The 19,524-nt window shown below is 51.2% G+C and overlaps 7 protein-coding genes across 7 annotated transcripts; 3 read left to right on the forward strand and 4 right to left on the reverse strand.

Annotated features, from left to right (window-relative positions):
- Positions 1–62: 62 nt before the first annotated feature.
- M431DRAFT_82781 (hypothetical protein) lies at positions 63–1,409 on the reverse strand (the record flags this gene model as incomplete). Its single annotated transcript, XM_024923218.1, has 2 exons — positions 63–432; positions 499–1,409. 2 exons carry the CDS (start codon positions 1,407–1,409, stop codon positions 63–65), a joined length of 1,281 nt encoding a protein of 426 aa, XP_024775575.1.
- A 911-nt stretch (positions 1,410–2,320) lies between these two features.
- M431DRAFT_4832 (hypothetical protein) lies at positions 2,321–2,982 on the reverse strand (the record flags this gene model as incomplete). The annotated part of the gene is made up of 2 exons (XM_024916105.1): positions 2,321–2,770; positions 2,854–2,982. 2 exons carry the CDS (start codon positions 2,980–2,982, stop codon positions 2,321–2,323), a joined length of 579 nt encoding a protein of 192 aa, XP_024775576.1.
- A 1,573-nt stretch (positions 2,983–4,555) lies between these two features.
- On the reverse strand, positions 4,556–5,198 carry M431DRAFT_519485 (hypothetical protein; the record flags this gene model as incomplete). Its single annotated transcript, XM_024920390.1, has 1 exon — positions 4,556–5,198. A coding segment is annotated over exon 1 (312 nt), but the record flags the coding sequence as incomplete, so codon positions are not given.
- An 827-nt stretch (positions 5,199–6,025) lies between these two features.
- Positions 6,026–8,829, forward strand: M431DRAFT_412162 (glycosyltransferase family 90 protein). The gene is made up of 2 exons (XM_024914946.1): positions 6,026–7,163; positions 7,274–8,829. Exons 1-2 carry the CDS (start codon positions 6,248–6,250, stop codon positions 8,386–8,388), a joined length of 2,031 nt encoding a protein of 676 aa, XP_024775578.1. The 5' UTR covers positions 6,026–6,247; the 3' UTR covers positions 8,389–8,829.
- Positions 8,830–9,372: 543 nt separating this feature from the next.
- On the forward strand, positions 9,373–13,822 carry M431DRAFT_83896 (hypothetical protein; the record flags this gene model as incomplete). Its single annotated transcript, XM_024923366.1, has 2 exons — positions 9,373–12,615; positions 12,683–13,822. The coding sequence occupies 2 exons, from the start codon at positions 9,373–9,375 to the stop codon at positions 13,820–13,822; spliced, it is 4,383 nt and encodes a 1,460-aa protein (XP_024775579.1).
- A 589-nt stretch (positions 13,823–14,411) lies between these two features.
- M431DRAFT_481380 (hypothetical protein) lies at positions 14,412–15,209 on the reverse strand (the record flags this gene model as incomplete). The annotated part of the gene is made up of 1 exon (XM_024915951.1): positions 14,412–15,209. The coding sequence occupies one exon, from the start codon at positions 15,207–15,209 to the stop codon at positions 14,412–14,414; it is 798 nt and encodes a 265-aa protein (XP_024775580.1).
- A 1,695-nt stretch (positions 15,210–16,904) lies between these two features.
- Positions 16,905–18,586, forward strand: M431DRAFT_82577 (hypothetical protein; the record flags this gene model as incomplete). Its single annotated transcript, XM_024923186.1, has 3 exons — positions 16,905–17,358; positions 17,473–18,192; positions 18,261–18,586. The coding sequence occupies 3 exons, from the start codon at positions 16,905–16,907 to the stop codon at positions 18,584–18,586; spliced, it is 1,500 nt and encodes a 499-aa protein (XP_024775581.1).
- Positions 18,587–19,524: the final 938 nt, after the last annotated feature.

A 19,524-nucleotide genomic window follows, 5' to 3' on the forward strand; every position in this document is an offset into this window, starting at 1 on the left:
TCGTGCATTTATTCCATGTTCATTCCAGAACCCTTAGGCTACGCCTAGCCAACGAACAGCCCTTATGACGTTGCGAAAGTGCGGATGAATTTAGCAAGCTTCTCTGCACCTTCAAGGGGAACCGAGTTGTAATTGCTTGCACGGATCCCACCTAGTGAACGGTGTCCCTTGAGCCCGGTCAGTCCCTGTGCAGTAGCCTCGTCGAGGAAAGCCTTCTCAGCAGCGTTAACATCGCCACCCTTGGTAACATTGAAGCAGATGTTGATGCGCGATCGCACTGCCTTGGAGGGGATAATCTTGTAAATCTCGGGAAAGGCCTCAACAGCATCATAAATAATTTTGGCCTTCTGATCAGATATGGCTTGCTGTCCTTCAATTTTATTAGGGTATGTCCGCAGTAGCTTTTTAAGAACCTGGCCTGCGACATATACACTATAAATAGGGATAATTAGTATTAAGTTATCATTAGTTTCACTTTCCAGGTAAACTTTAACTTACTCAAAAATACTCAAGGTATTATACAGGCTATTGTTTTTAGCAATAGTCTCGTACTGGAAAATAATAGGCGGAATAGGTAAAGCAAGGTATCTCATCAAGGCCGCAGAAGGCTGAGATATTGATGGTGGTAGAAAGCTCTTCTTGAGAACCACAACAGTAATACCAGTTAGTCCAAGGTTCTTTTGGGCGCCAAAGAAGATTGCTGAATAATTTTTAACTTGGATCTTTCTGGTCAGAATATTCGAACTCATATCGGCGACAACAATAGGTCCTTCTCCATCAGGCCCCGGCTGAAGGCTCTTGGGGAAAGCAGGATATTCAACCCCATCGACCGTTTCGTTGTCGCAGAGATACACAAAAGCAGAACCATTAGATAGCTTCCAGGTGGCCTCGTCGGGGATGGTTCCAAATTTGCCGGCATTCGTCTCACGACTATCTGCCACGATATTGACATGCTCTGAGCCAAAAAGCCGCTCGGCCTCAGCTGACGCTTTCTGTGACCAGCCACCTGTAACCAGGTAATCCATTTTGAGATCCTTATCCACGGCTTCCTTGAGTTGCTGCATTAACTGGGGGTCGGTGGAATCGCCTCCATTCACACCAAAAATCTCCTTCTGCTTCCGGGCAACCCAGGCGCCAACAAAATTATACGCTACACAAGCGAATTGTCCTGTGCCACCGCCTTGCATAAAAAGGATCTCGTAATCGTCTGGAATATCAAGACAAGATGCCAGATCAGCTTTGGCCTGGTTAATTATATCAGTAGCCAGCTGTGATCGATGAGAGTGCTCGGCAATTCCCAAGCCGGTACCCTGGTAGTCGATGAGAGCCTTGGCAGCATCTTCAAGAATATCAGTGTTGACAAGCGCTGGGCCTGCACCGAAGTAGGTGATGTCTGATCTGGTGGGCATGTCGCTTCTGCAAAGCCTAGTCTTGAGGGATTATCGAAGCCCACGTTTCCGGGAATCAAAAGTATAAAGAGAACGTTTGCCAGCTGAAGATTAAAGAATCGATTTTTTTTTTCCCGCTGGGCGATCTGGAGCTGATGCAAAGGTACGAATAGGTATGAGTCAACATGTCGCGCACCAATCACGTGGTGCGACTTTGCCAAAACCCTTGAGGTGTCTACCCCGCATCCTCCGATTTCGCGCGCCAAGGGGATATTTTTCAGACGTCTCATCAAGCATCAAGCATCCTACCTAGGTAGCTTGACGGACATGCAGCCAACCTGGCTTTGCTGTGGCTTTGCTGTGGCAGAGTGCTGATTCCGGTTAGTTGATACCAATTTGAAAGTTGAACTCGAGGCTGTCCTTTATACTTGGCTATTATGGGCTGCAGGTGGTGATATGCAAATCGCTGCAATTTGGCATGTCTTTCGTTATAAGTGGAATTTCGGTTACTAACTCTTCTATAAAGCCCCAAGAAAAGCTTAACATTGGTCGTATTATTGCGTTTATTAGATCACACAACCACACGAGGAACCGATCCGCCAGATGTCCGTCAGGCTATCAAGACTAGATTGTCTGGTTGATGAGCAAAGTCTGTGAGAAATTTGGCGCTCCAAGTGGGAACAAATGCGGCTCACCGAAGGGCTCCAATTCGGTGAACAATTATCATTGTATGCCACTAGCGTTAGCTAGTGATGTAACCTGTCCATAATAAGTTACTGCTGAAATGCTTGTTGATCCTCCCACGTATACGGGACGCCTCTTGTTGAAGTGTCGCTCAGTGAAGCCTCGAGCTGCTCATACTCTGCTTCGAGCTCTTGCTTCTCATTGCACCTCTACGAGTCCTCGAAATTAACTAGCATAGCTTTCCCTTCTCAGATAAGAAAATTATACTTGTTAATGTCGCCATGCTTGATACCTAGAGAGTGTAGCCGAGAGAGGATTTCTTGGCAGGCCGCCAGATCTCCAATGTCTGCGAATCTTGCGCCGTCAACGTACTCCGTGACGAAGCCAAAGACCCTCTCGGCCTCGGTCAAATGAGCGATGAATTTGGGACCGATTCCATGACTATCAAGCCATTCATACGCTGTTGTTTCGGCCTCGAAGGAGGGCATTTGCCAAGGAAACTCGGCAAACTTGACAACCAGGGTTTGATCAAAACGCGGATGCGTAACCACGTGAATGTTCTGCAGTTGTTGGACCTGCTTGAACTTTAGATGATCGATACGCATGTGGTGCCAGGTATTTGAAATTGCAGGCAAGTCGCTTTGAGTATAGTAGGAGAAGACTGGGTGCCCGCTCAGAGGGTCTTTGGAGACATGGCCCTCGTTCCATTCACCAGGAGGAAAGGGCGGTATAGTAACGGAATTAATATCGGGCCAAAGGTCCGGTTGTCTTTTGGCAATACACCAGGCTCGACGGTAACATATCTTGTGTCCTTACCGCCGACCAGGAAGCGGTACTCGCCCTCTTCCTCGTCATTCCAATCGACAAGTACTGCTAACAGTTGGACATTGCTATTGCGAGCGGGCGCCATTGTGGGGTTTCGATGAATGAGTGGTAGAATTGACAGGCGTTCAGGTTAGAAGAGAAACCGGTAGTCATATCGCCATAATTGGAAGAAGATGAAGTGATGGGAGCCAGAAGTGGCCAAAGGCCTTTTGCACGAATGAATGCATGAGCCAACCATCAACTGGTTGAAGGTACCTTGATGACCTTTGGCACGTATCACAAGATGGTCACAGCTATTCATCTGTGTAGACGAATTTGTTGGCTATGGCGATGCGGAATGTCCATAAGAGGTTAGCGTGACTCTGTTATCGATTCTGAGCGCGAGTTCAATAGCAGCCGGGCTTCACAGCACTAATTTCATATTCGATATCAGTCTCAAATCCAGGATGCTCAAAAAATTGAAAGCCCTATTGAAAGCTTAGGGCGGGTCTGATCTTCCCTGGAAATGGAGCTTCTAATGATCAAATCATTACATCATGACTTTATGACTTGGACTCCATCGTTGATTAGAGGTGAGGCAAATAAAGTAATACCTCAAGCTGTAGGGTAACGGTAACCCGAGAAAACAGCCTGCCCATGAGTGTTGAATGCTTGTTAGTTCTCTTCCAGAGGTGTTTACGTGTATACGAGCAGCTCGGGAAAATTACTGAAAAATAACCAAAGTCAATTGCTGCTGGTGCGGAGTAGTGCGGAGTAGCGCCCACGTATGCATCTCGGAATTCCATGTGCTGTTGCTTTTTGATGATTACAAGTATTTATATATGCATCTCCATAACTGCCGCGATGTTATTTTAGATAGATGAACATACGCCTCTGATCTAGACATTTACTAATAAGCTGTTTAATCACTTACAAGCCAAGCTATCAAGTCGTACGTACCTGGAGTGTCACACAGAGCATCTGTTTGGCTTTCCAGAGTAGCAGCCCGTCATCCTCGTGCAACATGGCCACACCCATCCGCCTACGATCCTGACCTCATAGCAAGACCCATCGCCAATCGGGAAAACGCACGAGACGGCGTCGACAAGGCGAAATTACAGGGGGGCCTCTATCGTAGACCGCTGGGACTAAGCACATGTAATTGAAATCCGTCAATCAATAGCTCCAGCCAGTCCCTCTTTAGGCACCCGACCCTCCAAAATGCTACATAACCCACTCAGCAGTACAACACGCTACCAGCAGCCGGGCAGTCAGGGCTTGTGTAACGAAAGTAGCGTCGGATCTGTCTTGCAGAGAGCTTATTCTTTTCTTATCTAGAGAAGACGTGCTGCGCCACCTCACAGACCTGGGGAAAACCACATGGCCAAAGTGTGGGCATCTCTGTGGTTGGCGGAAAATGATCGCTAAATGGACGTCTCTTCACGTTGGTTGACTTCTGCATGCCGGTTGCTGGTTGAGGAAAAAACCACGACTGGGCTTACTGCAAGTGTCTCCATGGCGAGAAGAGAGAAAAAAGCATGGGGCGAAAGGGTGGGGAATGAAATAGTACGAGTGCGAATCACCGTTGGTGATGGTATCTCACACGGATACAAGGAGCTCCTTGCAAGGAAAAAACATGGCTTTGAGCTTAGCGGATAGCGGCAATCGGGAGAGAGCAACGCGAGGTAACATGAATTCAGAAAACTTTCCGTCTGCCCTATGTATGTCCTAGGCGGAGGGGGGACAAGTGCTGTACGAGCCTCGTAATTGAAGACTCGGACTCGTAATGGCACGGACGGAATTGAGTGTGTGGTTCCGATGCTGCTTATTGGAGGCGTTTTTTGTCTTTTTCGCCTGCTTGGTTGTGGTTCCAGTCTTGCAGTCCTGGCCCATGTCATTGGAGGTTGCGTGCTCGCCGCACAACCCGCTAAAATTTCTCGAGGATTTTCTTTCGCAATGGTGCTGTACTTGTATGGTGCAAGTGCAAGCATGTCGCGACAACGGCTGGGGCCATGCAGAGTGGAGCTGAGAATAATTGAGCTGGGGCTACGGAGCAGTTAGAAGAGGAGGGATCGTCAGCTCATTAGCGAGTACAGTATTTGCAGCAGGATTGTCTGTCAAGGTGGACGGATGGGATGGATGCGTGGGTTTGATTCAGGTCAGGTTCGCTCCCACTCTTTCTTTTCCATGGCTTCTTCACTAGTACGCAGGCCAAAAAAGAAGATGTCATTGATTTGAGTTGGTAGGGAAGCAGTCTGGTGTGATGAGAAACAGAGACATGCATGCTGCTGGACGGGTGCGAGGGTTTGAAGCAAGGGAGAGAGTTCCGGTATTAGGTTGTCCTGCAGGCACATGAGTTGCCATCATATTTTCTCGTGCTGTGCTAGGTTCAATGCTTGTACTATTCTCTACTTAGCACTATCAGCAGTACCTGCAATACTATCGAATATTTGCGGCTGACATGGATCAACGTCAATGCTTACAGCTCATATTACAGAGGTGCGGTGCGTGCCATGCCATCAATCGATGCAATCGAAAGCATCCATCAAATCAATCGCCCGTGTTTCATTAGCAGCGGCGCTCGGTTAGGCTATTTGCGGGCAGCCTTATCGCGCTGGGACGTTCAAGGTTGACCTAATCAACTCAACCAATGCTGAAGACGCTGGTGCCACCCCAAAGCTCCAGCGCAACCACTAGCGAGCGTAATCATGTCAGGGGTTACAGAGACGTTATGGGTCGTCTTGGCACCGGCTTTAGCTCGCTGCGAAATGGCACAGAGCGGGTTTGGCGAATCAATGGGCGATGTGGCCAATCTTGCCGCAAGCGTCTGCCCAGGTAATTTGCCCGCCTCCGGGCATCTCTGCGAAATTAGACTTCTGCCTCTTCAATCTCTTCGCTGTCTTGGGCTGATCCTGCAGGTCGGATGATGATGCGGCGCCTGTAGCGACTCCAGAGCGCCCGAACCGAACTCGTCCAGCCCGCCAACGCCTTGCCTTGCTTGTGCCCTTGGCTCGAAACTTCGACCTTCTTTTCTCTTTCTCCTCTCTCCCTGTTGACCGGAGACAGAGTCCAGTCCAGTCCAGTGTTTCGGGACCAGTCGCTCGTTATCAATCTCTCGAAGCAGCCTCCTGGTCTTGTGCGCTTCTTGGCACGCCCGGATGCGTTGAGACTTCCTTTTTTCTCTTGGATATTCTGCCCCTCCGTCATCCAGCTTTAGCCCGAACGCCAGCCGCAGCAGCGCAAGCACGCGCGGCCAACCTTCATTCATCTCTAGCGATCCTCCGACGCCGCGTTTCTGCCCTGAGGATTCTTTATAACGTTACAAAAAGTACTAGTAGAGCATCACAACCTCTCCCAGCCAGACGCCCATCATGAAGATGCTGTCGCCCGGCTTTCCGATGCGGCGGTCGTCCGGCCTGGTGCGGTACGGCGTCTTGGCGGCCATTCTGCTACTGGCCTTGTACACCTTCAGCCACAGCTCATCAGATATCACTCGTCTACCGCCTTTACCAGCAGGCCAGGCCGCGCCAGGAAGACCATTGCAACCCCCCAATTCAAATCCCGCTGGCAACGAGGCTCCTGTCATCCCAGGAGGCGCAAAGGCACCCGTCGCGACGGCGCCAGCGTCAGAGGGAACCACCAAGCCAGACTCTGATAACCAGGAGCCTATCCACAACTCTCTTCCTCCGCTCGGCCCTCCACCCACCGCCGGCGGCCACCCCATTGACAAGCTCGTATACGATGCCCAGATGACGTTTGCCGAGTTGACTTCGAAGGAATCCAAAACGGTGGAAGAGGCTGCTCAGGCCTATCGCAAGCGCCGTGGCCGCCACCCTCCACCCGGCTTCGACAAGTGGTTCGAGTTTGCTCGCTCCAAGAATGCAGTCATTGTTGAGGATTTCTTCGACCGCATCTACCAGGACCTCCAGCCCTTCTGGGGTCTTGACCCGGCTGTCATCCGTAAAGAGGCGTGGGACTTTGAAATGACAATCAATATCCGCGACGGCAACGCCACTGCGCGAAGTGACTTCTTCTGGACCAAAATTTGGCTCAAGATGATCAAGACAATCGACCACTTGCTGCCAGATATGGACATTGCACTCAACGCCATGGACGAGCCCAGGCTGGTTGTCCCGTGGGAGGAAATGGCCGGTTACATGAAGAATGCATCTAAGACGATCAAGATGCCCAAGTCCAAGAACGTCATCAGCGAGTTCCAGAAGCTGCCTCGCCCCGGTACCGGCGACGTCGAGGTCAAGACGCGCTCCAAGAACTGGGAAAAAACAAGTAGGTTGCTCTCTCAGGATTGTGTATCTGATACATGATTTCCTTGCCTTTCATACCCTTCCCTTTGCCTTTATTTAATGATTTGATATTAACATCTCTTCTCAATACAGAGCCTTACTGGGCCATTGCTCGACGCGGCTGCCCTCCTGACAGCCTGGCTCGAGTGGAAGATCTGAGGAAAACCGCAGATAAAACGCCCGCCATTAACTCGTCATATGCCGAACCCCACATGTACAAGGGCTTCGTCTCCAACTTTTCAATGTCCACCGAAATTTGCCATCAGCCTGACCTGCAAGCCTTGGAGGGCATTTTCATCGAGCCGATTTCTACTTCTGCATCCAAGGTCTTGTTTCCCATGTTTGGTGGCTCCAAATTGGGAGTCAACAACGAGATTTTACTACCTGCACCCATGTATTGGAACGAGGAGGAGCGCTTCACTGGTGGTGATAACCACGGCGTTTCCTGGGAGGAGAAGGAGAACAAGGCCATTTGGCGCGGTGTCGCGACCGGAGGTCAGAATACCGTGCACAATTGGCGAGGGTTCCAACGCCACAGATTTGTCGCCATGAACAATGGCACCACAGTTTCGCGAGTGGAACATGGAGAAAAGGCCGATAACTTTGCACTACCGGGCGAGGAATACAACCTACAAGCTCAAAAAGATGGCAAGCTGGGCGAGTGGATCGACCAATGGGCTAACATCAGTTTCACGGATCTCAGCTGCACTCCCCCGCAAAACGGAAAGTGCAACTACACGAGCCATTATTTCAAGCCAACTAAGGGAATGAAGATGGCAGAACAGTTCGATTCCAAGTACATCCCGGACATTGATGGAAACTCCTTCTCTGGCCGTTACCTTGGCTTCTTGCGATCCACCTCCCTCCCTATCAAGGCCACCGTCTGGCATGAGTGGCATGATAGCCGCCTGGTTGCGTGGAAGCACTTTGTCCCCATGGATAGCCGTTTCATCGATTACTACGGCATCATGGAGTACTTCCTCGGATACGAGGGACGCAACGGCCACGACCACGTGGCGGAGAAGATAGCCACCGAGGGCAAGGAGTGGGCCGATATGGTGCTGCGCAAAGAAGACATGCAGATCTATGTATTGCGGCTGCTGTATGAATATGCTCGATTACTCGACGATAAGAGAGAGAGTCTGGGATGGGTGGACGATGTCCTGAAAAACCCGTCACTGGAGAAGACATGGAACTGGTGGTGGTAATGACTCTTTTTCTTCCTTCTTATTTCTTCTCCGCCCTCCCCCTCTTCTCCTCCCCACCATTTGGTTTTCTTTCATTTACTTTTTTCTCGCAATAATCGAGTGTGACGATGCATGAGTTGGAACAGTTTGGGACTTGGATAGGCCTGCGGCGTTTGGCGTGGAAGTCGTTTTACGCTTCTCCATATCGGCAAGTAAATTACGGTGAAGGTCTGTTTGTAACGAAAACTGGCGGACGACAGGCGATTTGAAAATTGATACCTGGTTAAGAGAGTGGCAGGACTTGGGGAATTATGTTGCACTACCAATCCAGCATGGCTTTTTTAACTGGCATGATGTTATTTTTGTTTTCTTATTCTCTTATTGTTCTCTTCTTCTTCACGCCATTTTGATAATACCATTTTTTTTTCCGCCTGAAAATACTGAGCCACTGTGATGACGGGGCCAAATAGGACAGGGCAATCAGCGACGCATTCTGCTAACATGAGGAAATGTCAACCTGAAATCCAAAAGTGACAGAAACCAGCATTCAAATATCATCAATTTGCCTTTTAGATTTGATGGATGACTTACCGCCTGTTTAAAGCCATGCGGGGCCCCCCCTGACAGCCCCCTAATTCGCTCTAGAATTCCACTGGTTCCCGCGGCCTTAGCGCGTGCAAGCACTGGAGCTGCAGGCCATCTTGCCCTTGGGACACTTTCTGCTTGATCAGGCGTTGGATCAATGCGTTGAGCTCGCATCAAGCTGGCAAACTTGGCCGTCTCCCTACTCAGCTCGCCTTCTGCTCACCACCTGTTGTTTGCTAGTTCTTCTGCTAGCATCTCGCCTCCCTCGCGACTCTCACACGCCCCGGCCGAGACAGAAACAAAGCCGCAAGATGCACCATGGCTGGCGTGGATGAGAACACCGCCCAGGAGCCCGAATCGCTCCCCTCCACCTCCCGGCGCGTCCCAACCGACAATGGCCAGACAGCAGACTCGACGACGATGAGCGCGCGCTCGCGATCCGACCAGCAGGAGAATGCGCCGGCGCCTCCCAAACATGCTTCGATCCCCCCTAATCCCAGCAGTAGGCTCTCCCCAGCGTCGGCGCAAGCTTCCTCTCGGCCCAAAGCTGGCGGGGGCTCGCCCGCGGGCCAAGGAGACCTCAGCTATTTCGAGACGACCGCTTTGGAGCCGACGCTGAACCCGGACGACACCATTTCGGAGGACGCAGTCAGAGAACATCTTAAGGATATGGATTCGAGCTTCCTCCCGTCGTTGTCGCCAATTCCTACAGGCTCTGCGGGTGCTGGGGCGACCGCCGATGACAGCTTTGTCTTCGATTCGCCCGCCAAACGATCTGCGCAGCCTTCCAGGAGCTCTGCCCGGCCCGAGTCGTCGCAATCTAGACCCCAGCTGAGATACGATTCGAGCTACAGATCGAGACCGGAGTACACAAACGAGTTTGAGTTCAATCCGGAGTCTGAAGATGATTTGACCAGAGCGAGCAACACCACATCGAGTCTAGAGAGGTTTGACTCCTCGCCTGCAGCAGCAGCTGCCGCTCGTAACATCTCCCGCAGCACAAGCAAACAGAACACTCCCAAGGTCCCCCAACAAGAGAACGACAAAAACGGACAGGACGATTCCCTTGTATTTAGCACCGAGGGCCATGATGCTTCTTCCTTTCCGGGTGGCCCTACTGGGCTTGCCCTGCGCAACAAGCGCCCCAAGTATGTGCGCAGTGGCCGCTTCAGCAGCCAGCGATCCTCGACTTCATCCTTCGTGACCAATCCCGAATCGCAGGAAGACAGCGATGCTACTGTGGGCACTGTAGGGCTAGGACTCGACTATGCGCTACATTCCGGAGGAGCGGTACCCAACACGGGCATGTCTCGATCTCCCTCTAATCTGTTGCGAACTATAAGCATGGGCAGCATGACCTCTGGTCTCGGCACTGATGAGTTTGGCGACAATACGCGCCAGCTGGAACCGCTGGCCGAGGTGGACACTCCTACCCGAGGAAGAGAGAGCAATTACAAGATGGTGACACCCAAGGCCAAAGATAGCATCAGCACAGCTCCTACGGATACCGTCATAGCTCAGCACGTTAAGAACGTCCACGTCCCGGATTCGGTTGCGAAAGAGTTCAAATTCCAAAATGGCCTACAAACCCCACGATTGTCTGGCTCTACCGCCACCGCGGTTAACAGCTCCAAGGCTACAGGCAAAGGCACTGGCAAGACCTGGACGCTAAAGGAGCAGAGCAGCACTATTGAGAGACTCTCTAAAGAAAACTTTGACCTGAAACTCAAAGTCATGTTCTTGAGCAAAAGGCTCGACACCTTGTCGGAAGAAGGTCTTAAGGAGATGATATCCGAGAACGTTGAGCTGAGAACGAATCTCGCGATAACGACGCGAGACAACAAGATTCTGCGGAAACGAGTCAAGGAACTAGAAAAGAAGGAGAAGGAAGATGAAGAGAGACCGAGTACTGCTCGCAGCGCTGCCTCTTCGACGGACCAAACCGCCAAGATGTACAACGAGGAGGCTCAAGAGCGGGAAGAGGAACTCATGTTCTTGCGAGAGCGTGTCGAAACCTACGCCACTGAGATTGAAAGGCTCCGAAGTGAGACTCAGGATAGGGAGTCGGAGAAGAAGAAACTGTCGGACATTGTCAAGACGCTCGGCGAGCGGTCTGGAAGCGACGCTTTCGGCCGCCAGGAGGAAGCAGACGTCTGGAAGGACTTGTTGGAGCAGGAGACTGCGCGCAGAGAGCAGTCGGATGAGGACAACAGGAAACTGCGAGATGAAGTTTTCCGGCTCAAGAAGGAGATGTCTGGCGCTGGTTCGGGCATGCTGCATCATACGACCAACATTTACAACATTACCAAGAAACCACGAGACCGGGGTGCTTCACCGGGCAGGCCCATGTCCAGCGTGTCTGGCGATGCCGATGGTTCTCACGCCAACTTTAGTGCGGCCAGTACCTTGGTCGACGAACTGCGGCGGGAGAGCGAGCAGCTGCGCCACGAGAATGCTGAACTTCGTCGTGAGGTTGGAGCCCAGACCTCTATGCTGACTTCCAGAAATCGCGAAAAAGAACGCCTGTACCAGGAAATTGAGGATCTCAAGATGGCTCAGCGCCGCGGTGGTCCTGCTCCTTCTACTATTGACAGTCTCCTAGAACGGTCCGCATCTCGTGCAGGCGCTCTTGAGAGACCGAGCTCGAGGAATAGTGTTCGGACTAGGCAGCTGACAGCGGAGGATGAGGCAGAGCGCGAGGAAATGGAAAACAAAATGGCTGAGCTGCGCGACAAAGTTAGCGAAGTCAAACTGCAGAACCAGGACCTGCAGCGGGAGTTGGAGAGCTGCATGGCCGACTTTGAGCTTGCTATTAACCAGAAGCGCGAGGCGGATGAGGCTCTCATGAGTATGCAGGAGGAGCTCGACAACGCGACAAACGACCTGATTGCGCTGCAGTCAGAACGCGACGAAGCATTGAGAGAGCATGGTGAAATGGAGGCCAACTTTGAGGACCTTCGCAGCGAGGCCCAGGCGGAGATTGATGCGCTAGAGGCGGAAGTTCAGCGGCTGCAGGCTGATCTGAGCGACAGATCCGAAAACTTTGAGAGCTTGCAGAAGGAGATGCGACAGATGAGCGAAGCCCTCCTTGGCCTTGAAGACGAGCAGGAGCATAAGCTTCAACACATTCAGCAGCTCGAGGAGGAGCAGGCTAACCAGACACACCGCATCCAACACCTGGAGCAGGAGCAAGAATCTTCCAACAAGGAGCTGGAGGAATTGGAGCAGAAGCTACTGGAATCCAACGAAAAGAACCAACGCCTTTCCGTCCAACAGGAGTCATCCCAGGGCGAGATTTCGTTCCTTCGGGAAGAGCAGGAGGCGGACAAGATTCGCATCGGTGATCTGGAGGCGGCCCTTTCTAACTTGGAGAGAAGCTTGGAAGATGAAAAAGAGCGAGTCAAGGAGCTGGATAACCGGATGCAAGAGGAGCGCGCCCAATGGGAGGATGTCACCACCAAGAAGGATGCCGATGTCCAGCAGATATTTGCTAACCTTCAGCGAGAGAATGCTAGCGCCAAGGACGAGGTCAAGCGGCTGCGTAAAAGCTTGTCATCTCGTGAGGTTGAGGCAACCGAGTGGAAGGAGAGGTTGCTGGAGCTGGAGAATAACTTGAGGGAAGCTTTGGGTGACCTGAACGGCACCCGCTCTTCGCTGCTAAAGGTACAAAGATGCCGCCTATTCTCTCTTTTCCGTTTGTTCTTGTACTAACATGAAGCTACTTCTACAGTCTATTGCACGGATGCAGCGTGAGCTCGAGAACACTGTCCGTGAACTTGACACTTCTAAAGCAGCATTGGTCGAGAAGGACCGAATCATTAAGCAGCGCGATTCACTATTGGAGTCGCATGCCCTGGAAACTCGCAAAATCACCGAGCTACTCGAAAAGGAGCGGGTTGCCCACCGCAATACCAAGTCTCAATTCGAGTCGTTCCAGAAGACGCACCAGCATCTCACTCGAACGGCCAGCACGCAAGATGTCCGCATTAGCGAACTGGAAGCTACCAGAGGCCAGGATCGCCGGAAACTTGCCGTGCTGGAGCAGACTGCCCGCGAGCAGCTGCTGGAGAGGAACGAGCTGCTACTTCTTCTGTGGCACAAGCTGAGCACGCTCTGCGGCCGAGAATGGGCCAACAACAACACACTCGTGGACCGGCAAGTTGTGCCGACGCTTGAAGTCATTGCGAGTCGCCTGCCGGGATTTACTAAGAATCTCTTGTCTGCTGTTAAGACTATTGAGGGCATGTTTGCGGCTCTGCAGACAAAGATCAAGTCAGTTGAGAAGGACCTCTATCGCGAGTACCAAGCTCTCGAGAACAATCTGGATGTGCGAATCAAGAAGCTTGATCGACTAGAGACTATGGTTCGCAACTCTGTTGCCACTGGGTCGCTGGGCTCTCACGAGGCGTCGAACCGGATGCTACGTCTCGAAGAGGCATATCGTCAGCTCAAGGTGGAAAATGCCACACTGAGGACTGCTAATGATGTTCGTGCTCGTGCGGCTCATCAAATTCCTGGAGCAGGCTCCGAGGCCAGTGCCGGTTCGCCGTCGGCTTCTCGTGGAACTGGCGATCGTCCTTCCAAGAGCAGGGCGTCATCCGCCGTGCGTGCTCCGTCCGCTTCTGGAATCCCAGTATCGTCGTCAAGGGCTGGACTCGGCCTCATGGATGCGTCAAATTCCGACGGGTCGGTTAGCCAGAACGACAATCGCTGGCTACTCAGACTCCGGGATATGGAGTACAAGCTGAAGATGGAGCGAGAAGGGCGCAACCAAGACAGGCAGGCGGCAAGGCAGCGACTCGGCGGCTTGGAAACTGAAAACAGAGATTTGAGAGAGAAGGTGAGGCGCGCAAACCAAGATACCGAGTAAAAAAGCATTTTGGGCTGCGAAGAAAGAAGAAGGAGGAGGCGATGAAAGCGAAAATGGAATTTCGAATAACGATGGCGTCGAACTGGCGCCGTGAGCATTTTATTTAAAACTTTTTTTTTATTACACGACCACCCATATCTTATTTTTAACGAGAGCGTATCTTTTGTTTGTACATTACAAATACCTGTTATGCCTGGAGAGTAGAGAGGACCGGTGTACGGACATGATGTTGTTTTTGTTAGGGATACATGGGGATCGAGAACAGGGCATGAAGCTGGCGGCTTGATGTTTCGGCTGAGCGATGCTTTTTTGTTTTTTCAAAATCTTGACTTCTTTTTACACCTTTTTGTTTCGTCATACAGCCCTTTCCTATCCTTTTTTGGGTATCTCTGAGTTTCTTCAGCTGTGATGACGGTTGAGAAGGAAAGGAAAAGGGAACAGAAAGAAGAAGCTAAAAGGAATATGAAAGTCTTGCATACATAATCACGCGGAGCTGCGCCTGGTGCTGTTTTACTCTTTTTAATAGATAATTATGTTTCTCTACTCCGATACTTATCAATTTGACACAGCGCTCAAACTAGCAGTGGCATCAATATGTTCCATCCTGCAGACTTGGAGGGACCTTGACTTCAACTTCAACTTCAGCTTCACCGATGCCTCTCGCTCTGGCTTCTTCCAGGATTGCCTCGGTAGCGCTGGCACCGATTCTCGTTACTCCCAGCGACACGACATAAATCAGCTCATCCAGAGTTCTGACACCGCCCGCGGCCTTGATCTGCACCTTTGGGCCGGCATGTTTCCTCATGAGCTTGAGGTGATGCGGCGTAGCGCCCCGGTAGCTATAAAACCCATTGGGCTGCTTCACGAATCCATAGCCCGTGCTCGTCTTGACAAAAGCCACGCCCAAGTCGGTACAAATCTGACACAACCGAACAATGTGCTCGTCCTGCAGAAAGTCATTTTCGAAAATGACCTTTAGAATCGCTCCCTTTGCGGTGACGAGGCGGTTGACGGCCTCGACCTCGTGCTCGACATAGGCCCAGTCGCCGCCGAGGGCTTTGCCGACGTTGATGACCATGTCGATCTCCGTTGCTCCCGAAGAGACGGCCTCGGCGGCCTCTGTGATCTTGACGGAGGCGGAGGAGGAGCCGTGGGGGAAGCCGACGACGGTGCAGACGCGGACGGGGGAGTCGGCGAGGAGGGAGCGGGCGAGGGGTACGGCGTAGGGCTTTACGCAGGCGGAGGCGACGGAGGCGGAGCGGGCGAGGAGGAGGCCGGACCGGAGGTCGGGGTCGGAGAGGGTGGGGTGGAGGAGGGAGTGGTCGATGAGGTGGGCGATTTGGGGGAGGGAGATTTTGAGGGTTGGGGGAGGGTTGGTCAAGGTCATGATGGATGCACTTATACGGGGGTGGTGTTGAGATTACAGAGGGGAGATGAGATGCTATACTGGGATGGTGTGAGTGACAGAGAGCCTTTCACGATGAGATTGAGAATGAGAGAAACATCAGACGAGAAGGAGAGAGCTATTAGGCTATAATCTTTTTGGAGAACCCAAGCGGAGGAGGATGGTGTGGCTGATGAGGGGGTGGGAGCACCGGCGGGATGCGGATTGGAGTAAGTCGGTCGTGGCTGGAGTGTGGGGAGCGGATTTGCCTAAAATAGACATGCCGGCGAATTATTGTCGTCTGGGTAATGCCTAATTTCCCGTCGAGTAATTATGGGAGTGCTATTTAGTTTGGCGATGTGGCATGAGAGGGATAGTAGTCGAAAGTTGAGGCTCTTGGGGTTGGCTATGCCCTATGTTGTAAGGTTTTTGGTAAGCTTTTTTTTGGACTCATGATATATGATGTTTAGAGAAAAAAATGAGTTGGAAAAAAATTGCCGGGATGTATATACGGAGTTTTATAACGGAGTTTTAGATGTATAAGAGCCGTGCTCTCTCCCGCTCCTCCCAATGTTTGACTTGAAGACTTCACGATATCTCGGAGATGAGGAAGCAAGACATCTTGTCTCGATCATATCCACCACAGGGCGCCCGTCGACAACAAGTTCCCTTTTTTGGAGACGTTTCATTCTACCTGAAAGCGGCCATTGCAGCTCTCGCCTGCACCGAACTTTCTAAAATCTCATCATGCAACGACACAATGGAACGTCAAAGAAGCATTCTTTTAGGCTATATCACGTAGCTCGCTGTCCATGTGACCGGATAACTATGCTAGAAACACCACGAGGCACCGGGAATCTTCGTCTTTAACACAGATGACGCCATGAAGAAGTCGGCAGCTCGTCATTTTTTACAAAGGTCCTTCCCCCTCCCCCCTTCGAAAAACGAATTTAATAAATGAATTCGGGTATACGCACCAATTTCAGAAGAACTCATGTGATCATGTTTCGAATTGGAAGTCCGTGTCGGCCGGAAGGATGGAGTTTGTGCTTTTTCGTTACACGGCTGCTGGGTACGGCAGACAAGGAAGAAAAAAAGGGGGGGACGAAAACACTCGGTCATAACTTGAGATTGGCCTGTGATGGCAATGTCTTTGTAACGTTCCAGCATTGGTGATATAGTGCAAGAAGCTAATGGATTGATTCAGATAGCTAAACGGGTTGGATTAGACGGGATACGTACCTTTTTTTTTTTCTTCTTCTTTACTTCTTGTAAGCGGAAACAACGGGCCTCCTTTGAAAGCTGCCCCCCATCTTTCGCGTCTTAGACGCAATCCAACCATGTCTCAGCCCGCCCCAAGACAAAGCACCACCGCCCATTCCGCCCTCGATTACAATCTCGATCAGGCCACAGCAAATAGAAAAAAAAGGATCCAGTTTGCTATTTGGTATCGTGTAGCGTCGGGGAAAGATAGAGTTTACGTGGCTGAGGCGGGGCGCGGACCACCCCAAAACAGCAACACCGACGCCTTTAGCCCATCAATATAAATAGTATGATGACAATCTTGCTTTGTCGGTAGTCGATTGTTGGTTCATCTTGGCTCAGGTTGTGTGATTCCATCATTTTCTGTGCTGAAAAGCCTTTGTTGCGATCCCAGTCTTTCGTGGTGTACGAAAAAAAAAAAAGTTCCCCATCAAGATGCTGCGCTCAAGCTTCATCAAGGCCTCTCCCGTCCTGCCCCGTCTGCACCGCTGCCTCGCGACGGTGCAGACGCCAAAACCGGCGCCGAAGAGGACAGGGGATATTTCGGACTCTTTTGTCTCGCTGTCGGGCGTGGAGCAGGTGCCGCTGCCGGATCGCTTCAGACAGCTCAAGTTGGAGCTGGTCAGGGGTCGTGAGAAGGAGATTGCGGCGAGCTGGACGAGATTGTTGCGGACGCTGCGGAGGGAGAACGAGGTTATTGCGCAAAAGGGCCCTGCAGTTATTCCCCAAGTAGATTTTTCCGATTTAAACTACGGGCTGGATAATAAAGTCAAGGAGGAGATCAAGAAGAGGGGGGTGGTGGTCGTACATGGTGTAATCCCCGAGGGCGAGGCGCGGGAATACAAGGCCCGCGTGGAAGAATATGTCAAGCAAAACCCACACACAAGAGGTAAGGCTTCTCTCTCTCTCTCCCTTATATATATATATATATATATATATATATGTATGTATTGTATTGGTTGTTGAAGGGGGAAAAGACATGAGGGCTAATGGTCAAGGGCAGCTTTCCCAGCTCATGATCCACAAGTGTATGAGCTATACTGGTCTGAGCCACAGATCCAAGCTCGATCACACCCGTCTATGCTTAAAGTACAGAAGCATCTCATGTCAGACTTTTGGCACACGTCATCGCCGAGTGCCCAGATATCCCTCGACATACCCCTATCCTATGCTGACAGGCTTCGCATTCGTCAACCCGGCGATGCGGCCTTTGCACTCGGCCCTCACATCGACGGCGGCAGCGTCGAGCGCTGGGAAAAGGACGGATACGGACGGGGCCATGTATACGATAGAGTGTTTGAAGGCAGATGGGAGAAGTATGATGCCTGGGATGCTTCCGGCAGAATCGATGCCGTCAACGACCTTCACAACGGCCTAGGAGCATGCAGTGCTTTTAGAGCATGGCAAGGATGGGTCTCTATGAGCCAAGTAGCACCAGAAGAAGGTACTCTGTTGACATATCCTTTGATGCTGTCGACTGCGTACACACTTCTGAGGCCATTCTTTACACCTCTTGACGCCACCAAGAAGGGGGATGCCTTCTTGGATGAGAAGAACTGGACATTCACTGGCGATGCTGATATGACCAGCGACCTTCAAGGCGCACATCCAGGTCATGGACAAGAGCTCAATGATGAGCTCCATCCTCACTTGGAGCTTTCAAGGACCATGACACATGTGCCCGAGATAAAGCCCGGGGCCTTTGTGGCATGGCATTGTGACAGTAAGTCTTCTCCTCTTCCCTCCCTTCTTTAACATCTTGTTCTGGACAGATACTAATACATCTTTTAGCTATCCATGCCGTCGACAAAGTTCACAAGGGACAATCCGATTCGAGCGTTCTCTACATTCCCGTATGCCCGGTCACAGAGCTCAACGCACAATACCTCGTCAGACAACGCCAGGCCTTCTTGGATGGTACACCAGGACCCGACTTTCCAGGCGGCGATGGTGAATCAAAGCACATAGGCCGCCCGACAGAAGACATGGTGCGGCGATGGGTCAATCCCGAGGGCCGACGGGCAATGGGCTTGGATAAGCTGGTTGCGAGTCCTTCAGCCCTGCCTGGAGCGAGAGAGGTGGTGGACAGGTTTAACGCGACTTTGGGGCTGATTTGAAAGAGAAGAGAGTTTAATTTTCATAAAACTTTTTTTTTTGGATTGGCATGAGGATTGGATTTGCTGTGTGCGCAAGTGGCTTTCTTTCTGGTCCCATGGCATTGGTTGGCAATGATGTTTGAAAGCGAAATCGAGTGGAGGATGAGACTGTACTGTACACTATCTGGGAAGCATTTGTAATATGAAGCTTGTCTTGCATCGAGCGGCGTAGCGTCGTGAACTAGCAAGATCTAGTTTCTGCTTGATCTGATGTCCGCTTATTGATCAGTAATACAAATGAAAGAAAAAGCGAAACAGGAGAGGCGGAATATGCGAGCAACACTGTGCTGTGCTGTGCTGTGCTGGATCGTCCAACACCATGTCAGCGCGGACGGTCAAGAGTTGCTCCTGAATCCCGTTCGAGGATTTCGTTTCACAGTTTTTGTCTTTCAATTTCTAAGCTGAGATGTCTGCTGAGTAAAAGTCGTCATTGTTTGCTGATGTCTCAGCTGCGTGGTAATCAAAATCTTGAATCCTTTAGCTTTGGTAATCCAAATCTAGGATCCTTCAGCTTTGGTGACACGAGGGATTCCTTTTGATCGAATCCTTCTGCAGGTGTACAGGAAGGGAACCGTGTTGGTCAAAGCAAAGCCAAGCTCTTGAGCGTTGCACTTTCTACTTTTGCGCGGATCTATTTGTAATGACATTGATCAAGGAGATGGAGATTGGATATATCTAGCCGCGAGGTGGTAATACGGTGCTGACTGGATCGCCGAGTGCCGAGCTATTTTGCCATGGCCCAGCGCACCGTTGTCCACTTTGGGAAAAGGAACGAGGGAAGAGAGAAAAGGGCAAAAGAGACGAAAAAAAATGAGCCGGTGCGGAGAGACAGAGTCATGGGTCACTCGACTGGCCCTTGTCACTTGTCGAACTGTGTGTGTTGGGGGAGTGCAGAGTAG

The sequence above is a fragment of the Trichoderma harzianum genome (assembly GCF_003025095.1).
Source record: "Trichoderma harzianum CBS 226.95 unplaced genomic scaffold M431scaffold_5, whole genome shotgun sequence".
Taxonomy (NCBI): domain Eukaryota; kingdom Fungi; phylum Ascomycota; class Sordariomycetes; order Hypocreales; family Hypocreaceae; genus Trichoderma; species Trichoderma harzianum.

Coding starts and splice junctions, on each gene's coding strand:
- M431DRAFT_412162 (XM_024914946.1), top strand. CDS start 6,248: ATGAAGATGCTGTCGCCCGGCTTTCCGATGCGGCGGTCGTCCGGCCTG. Junction 7,164..7,273: donor CAAGAACTGGGAAAAAACAA/GTAGGTTGCTCT, acceptor TTCTCAATACAG/AGCCTTACTGGGCCATTGCT.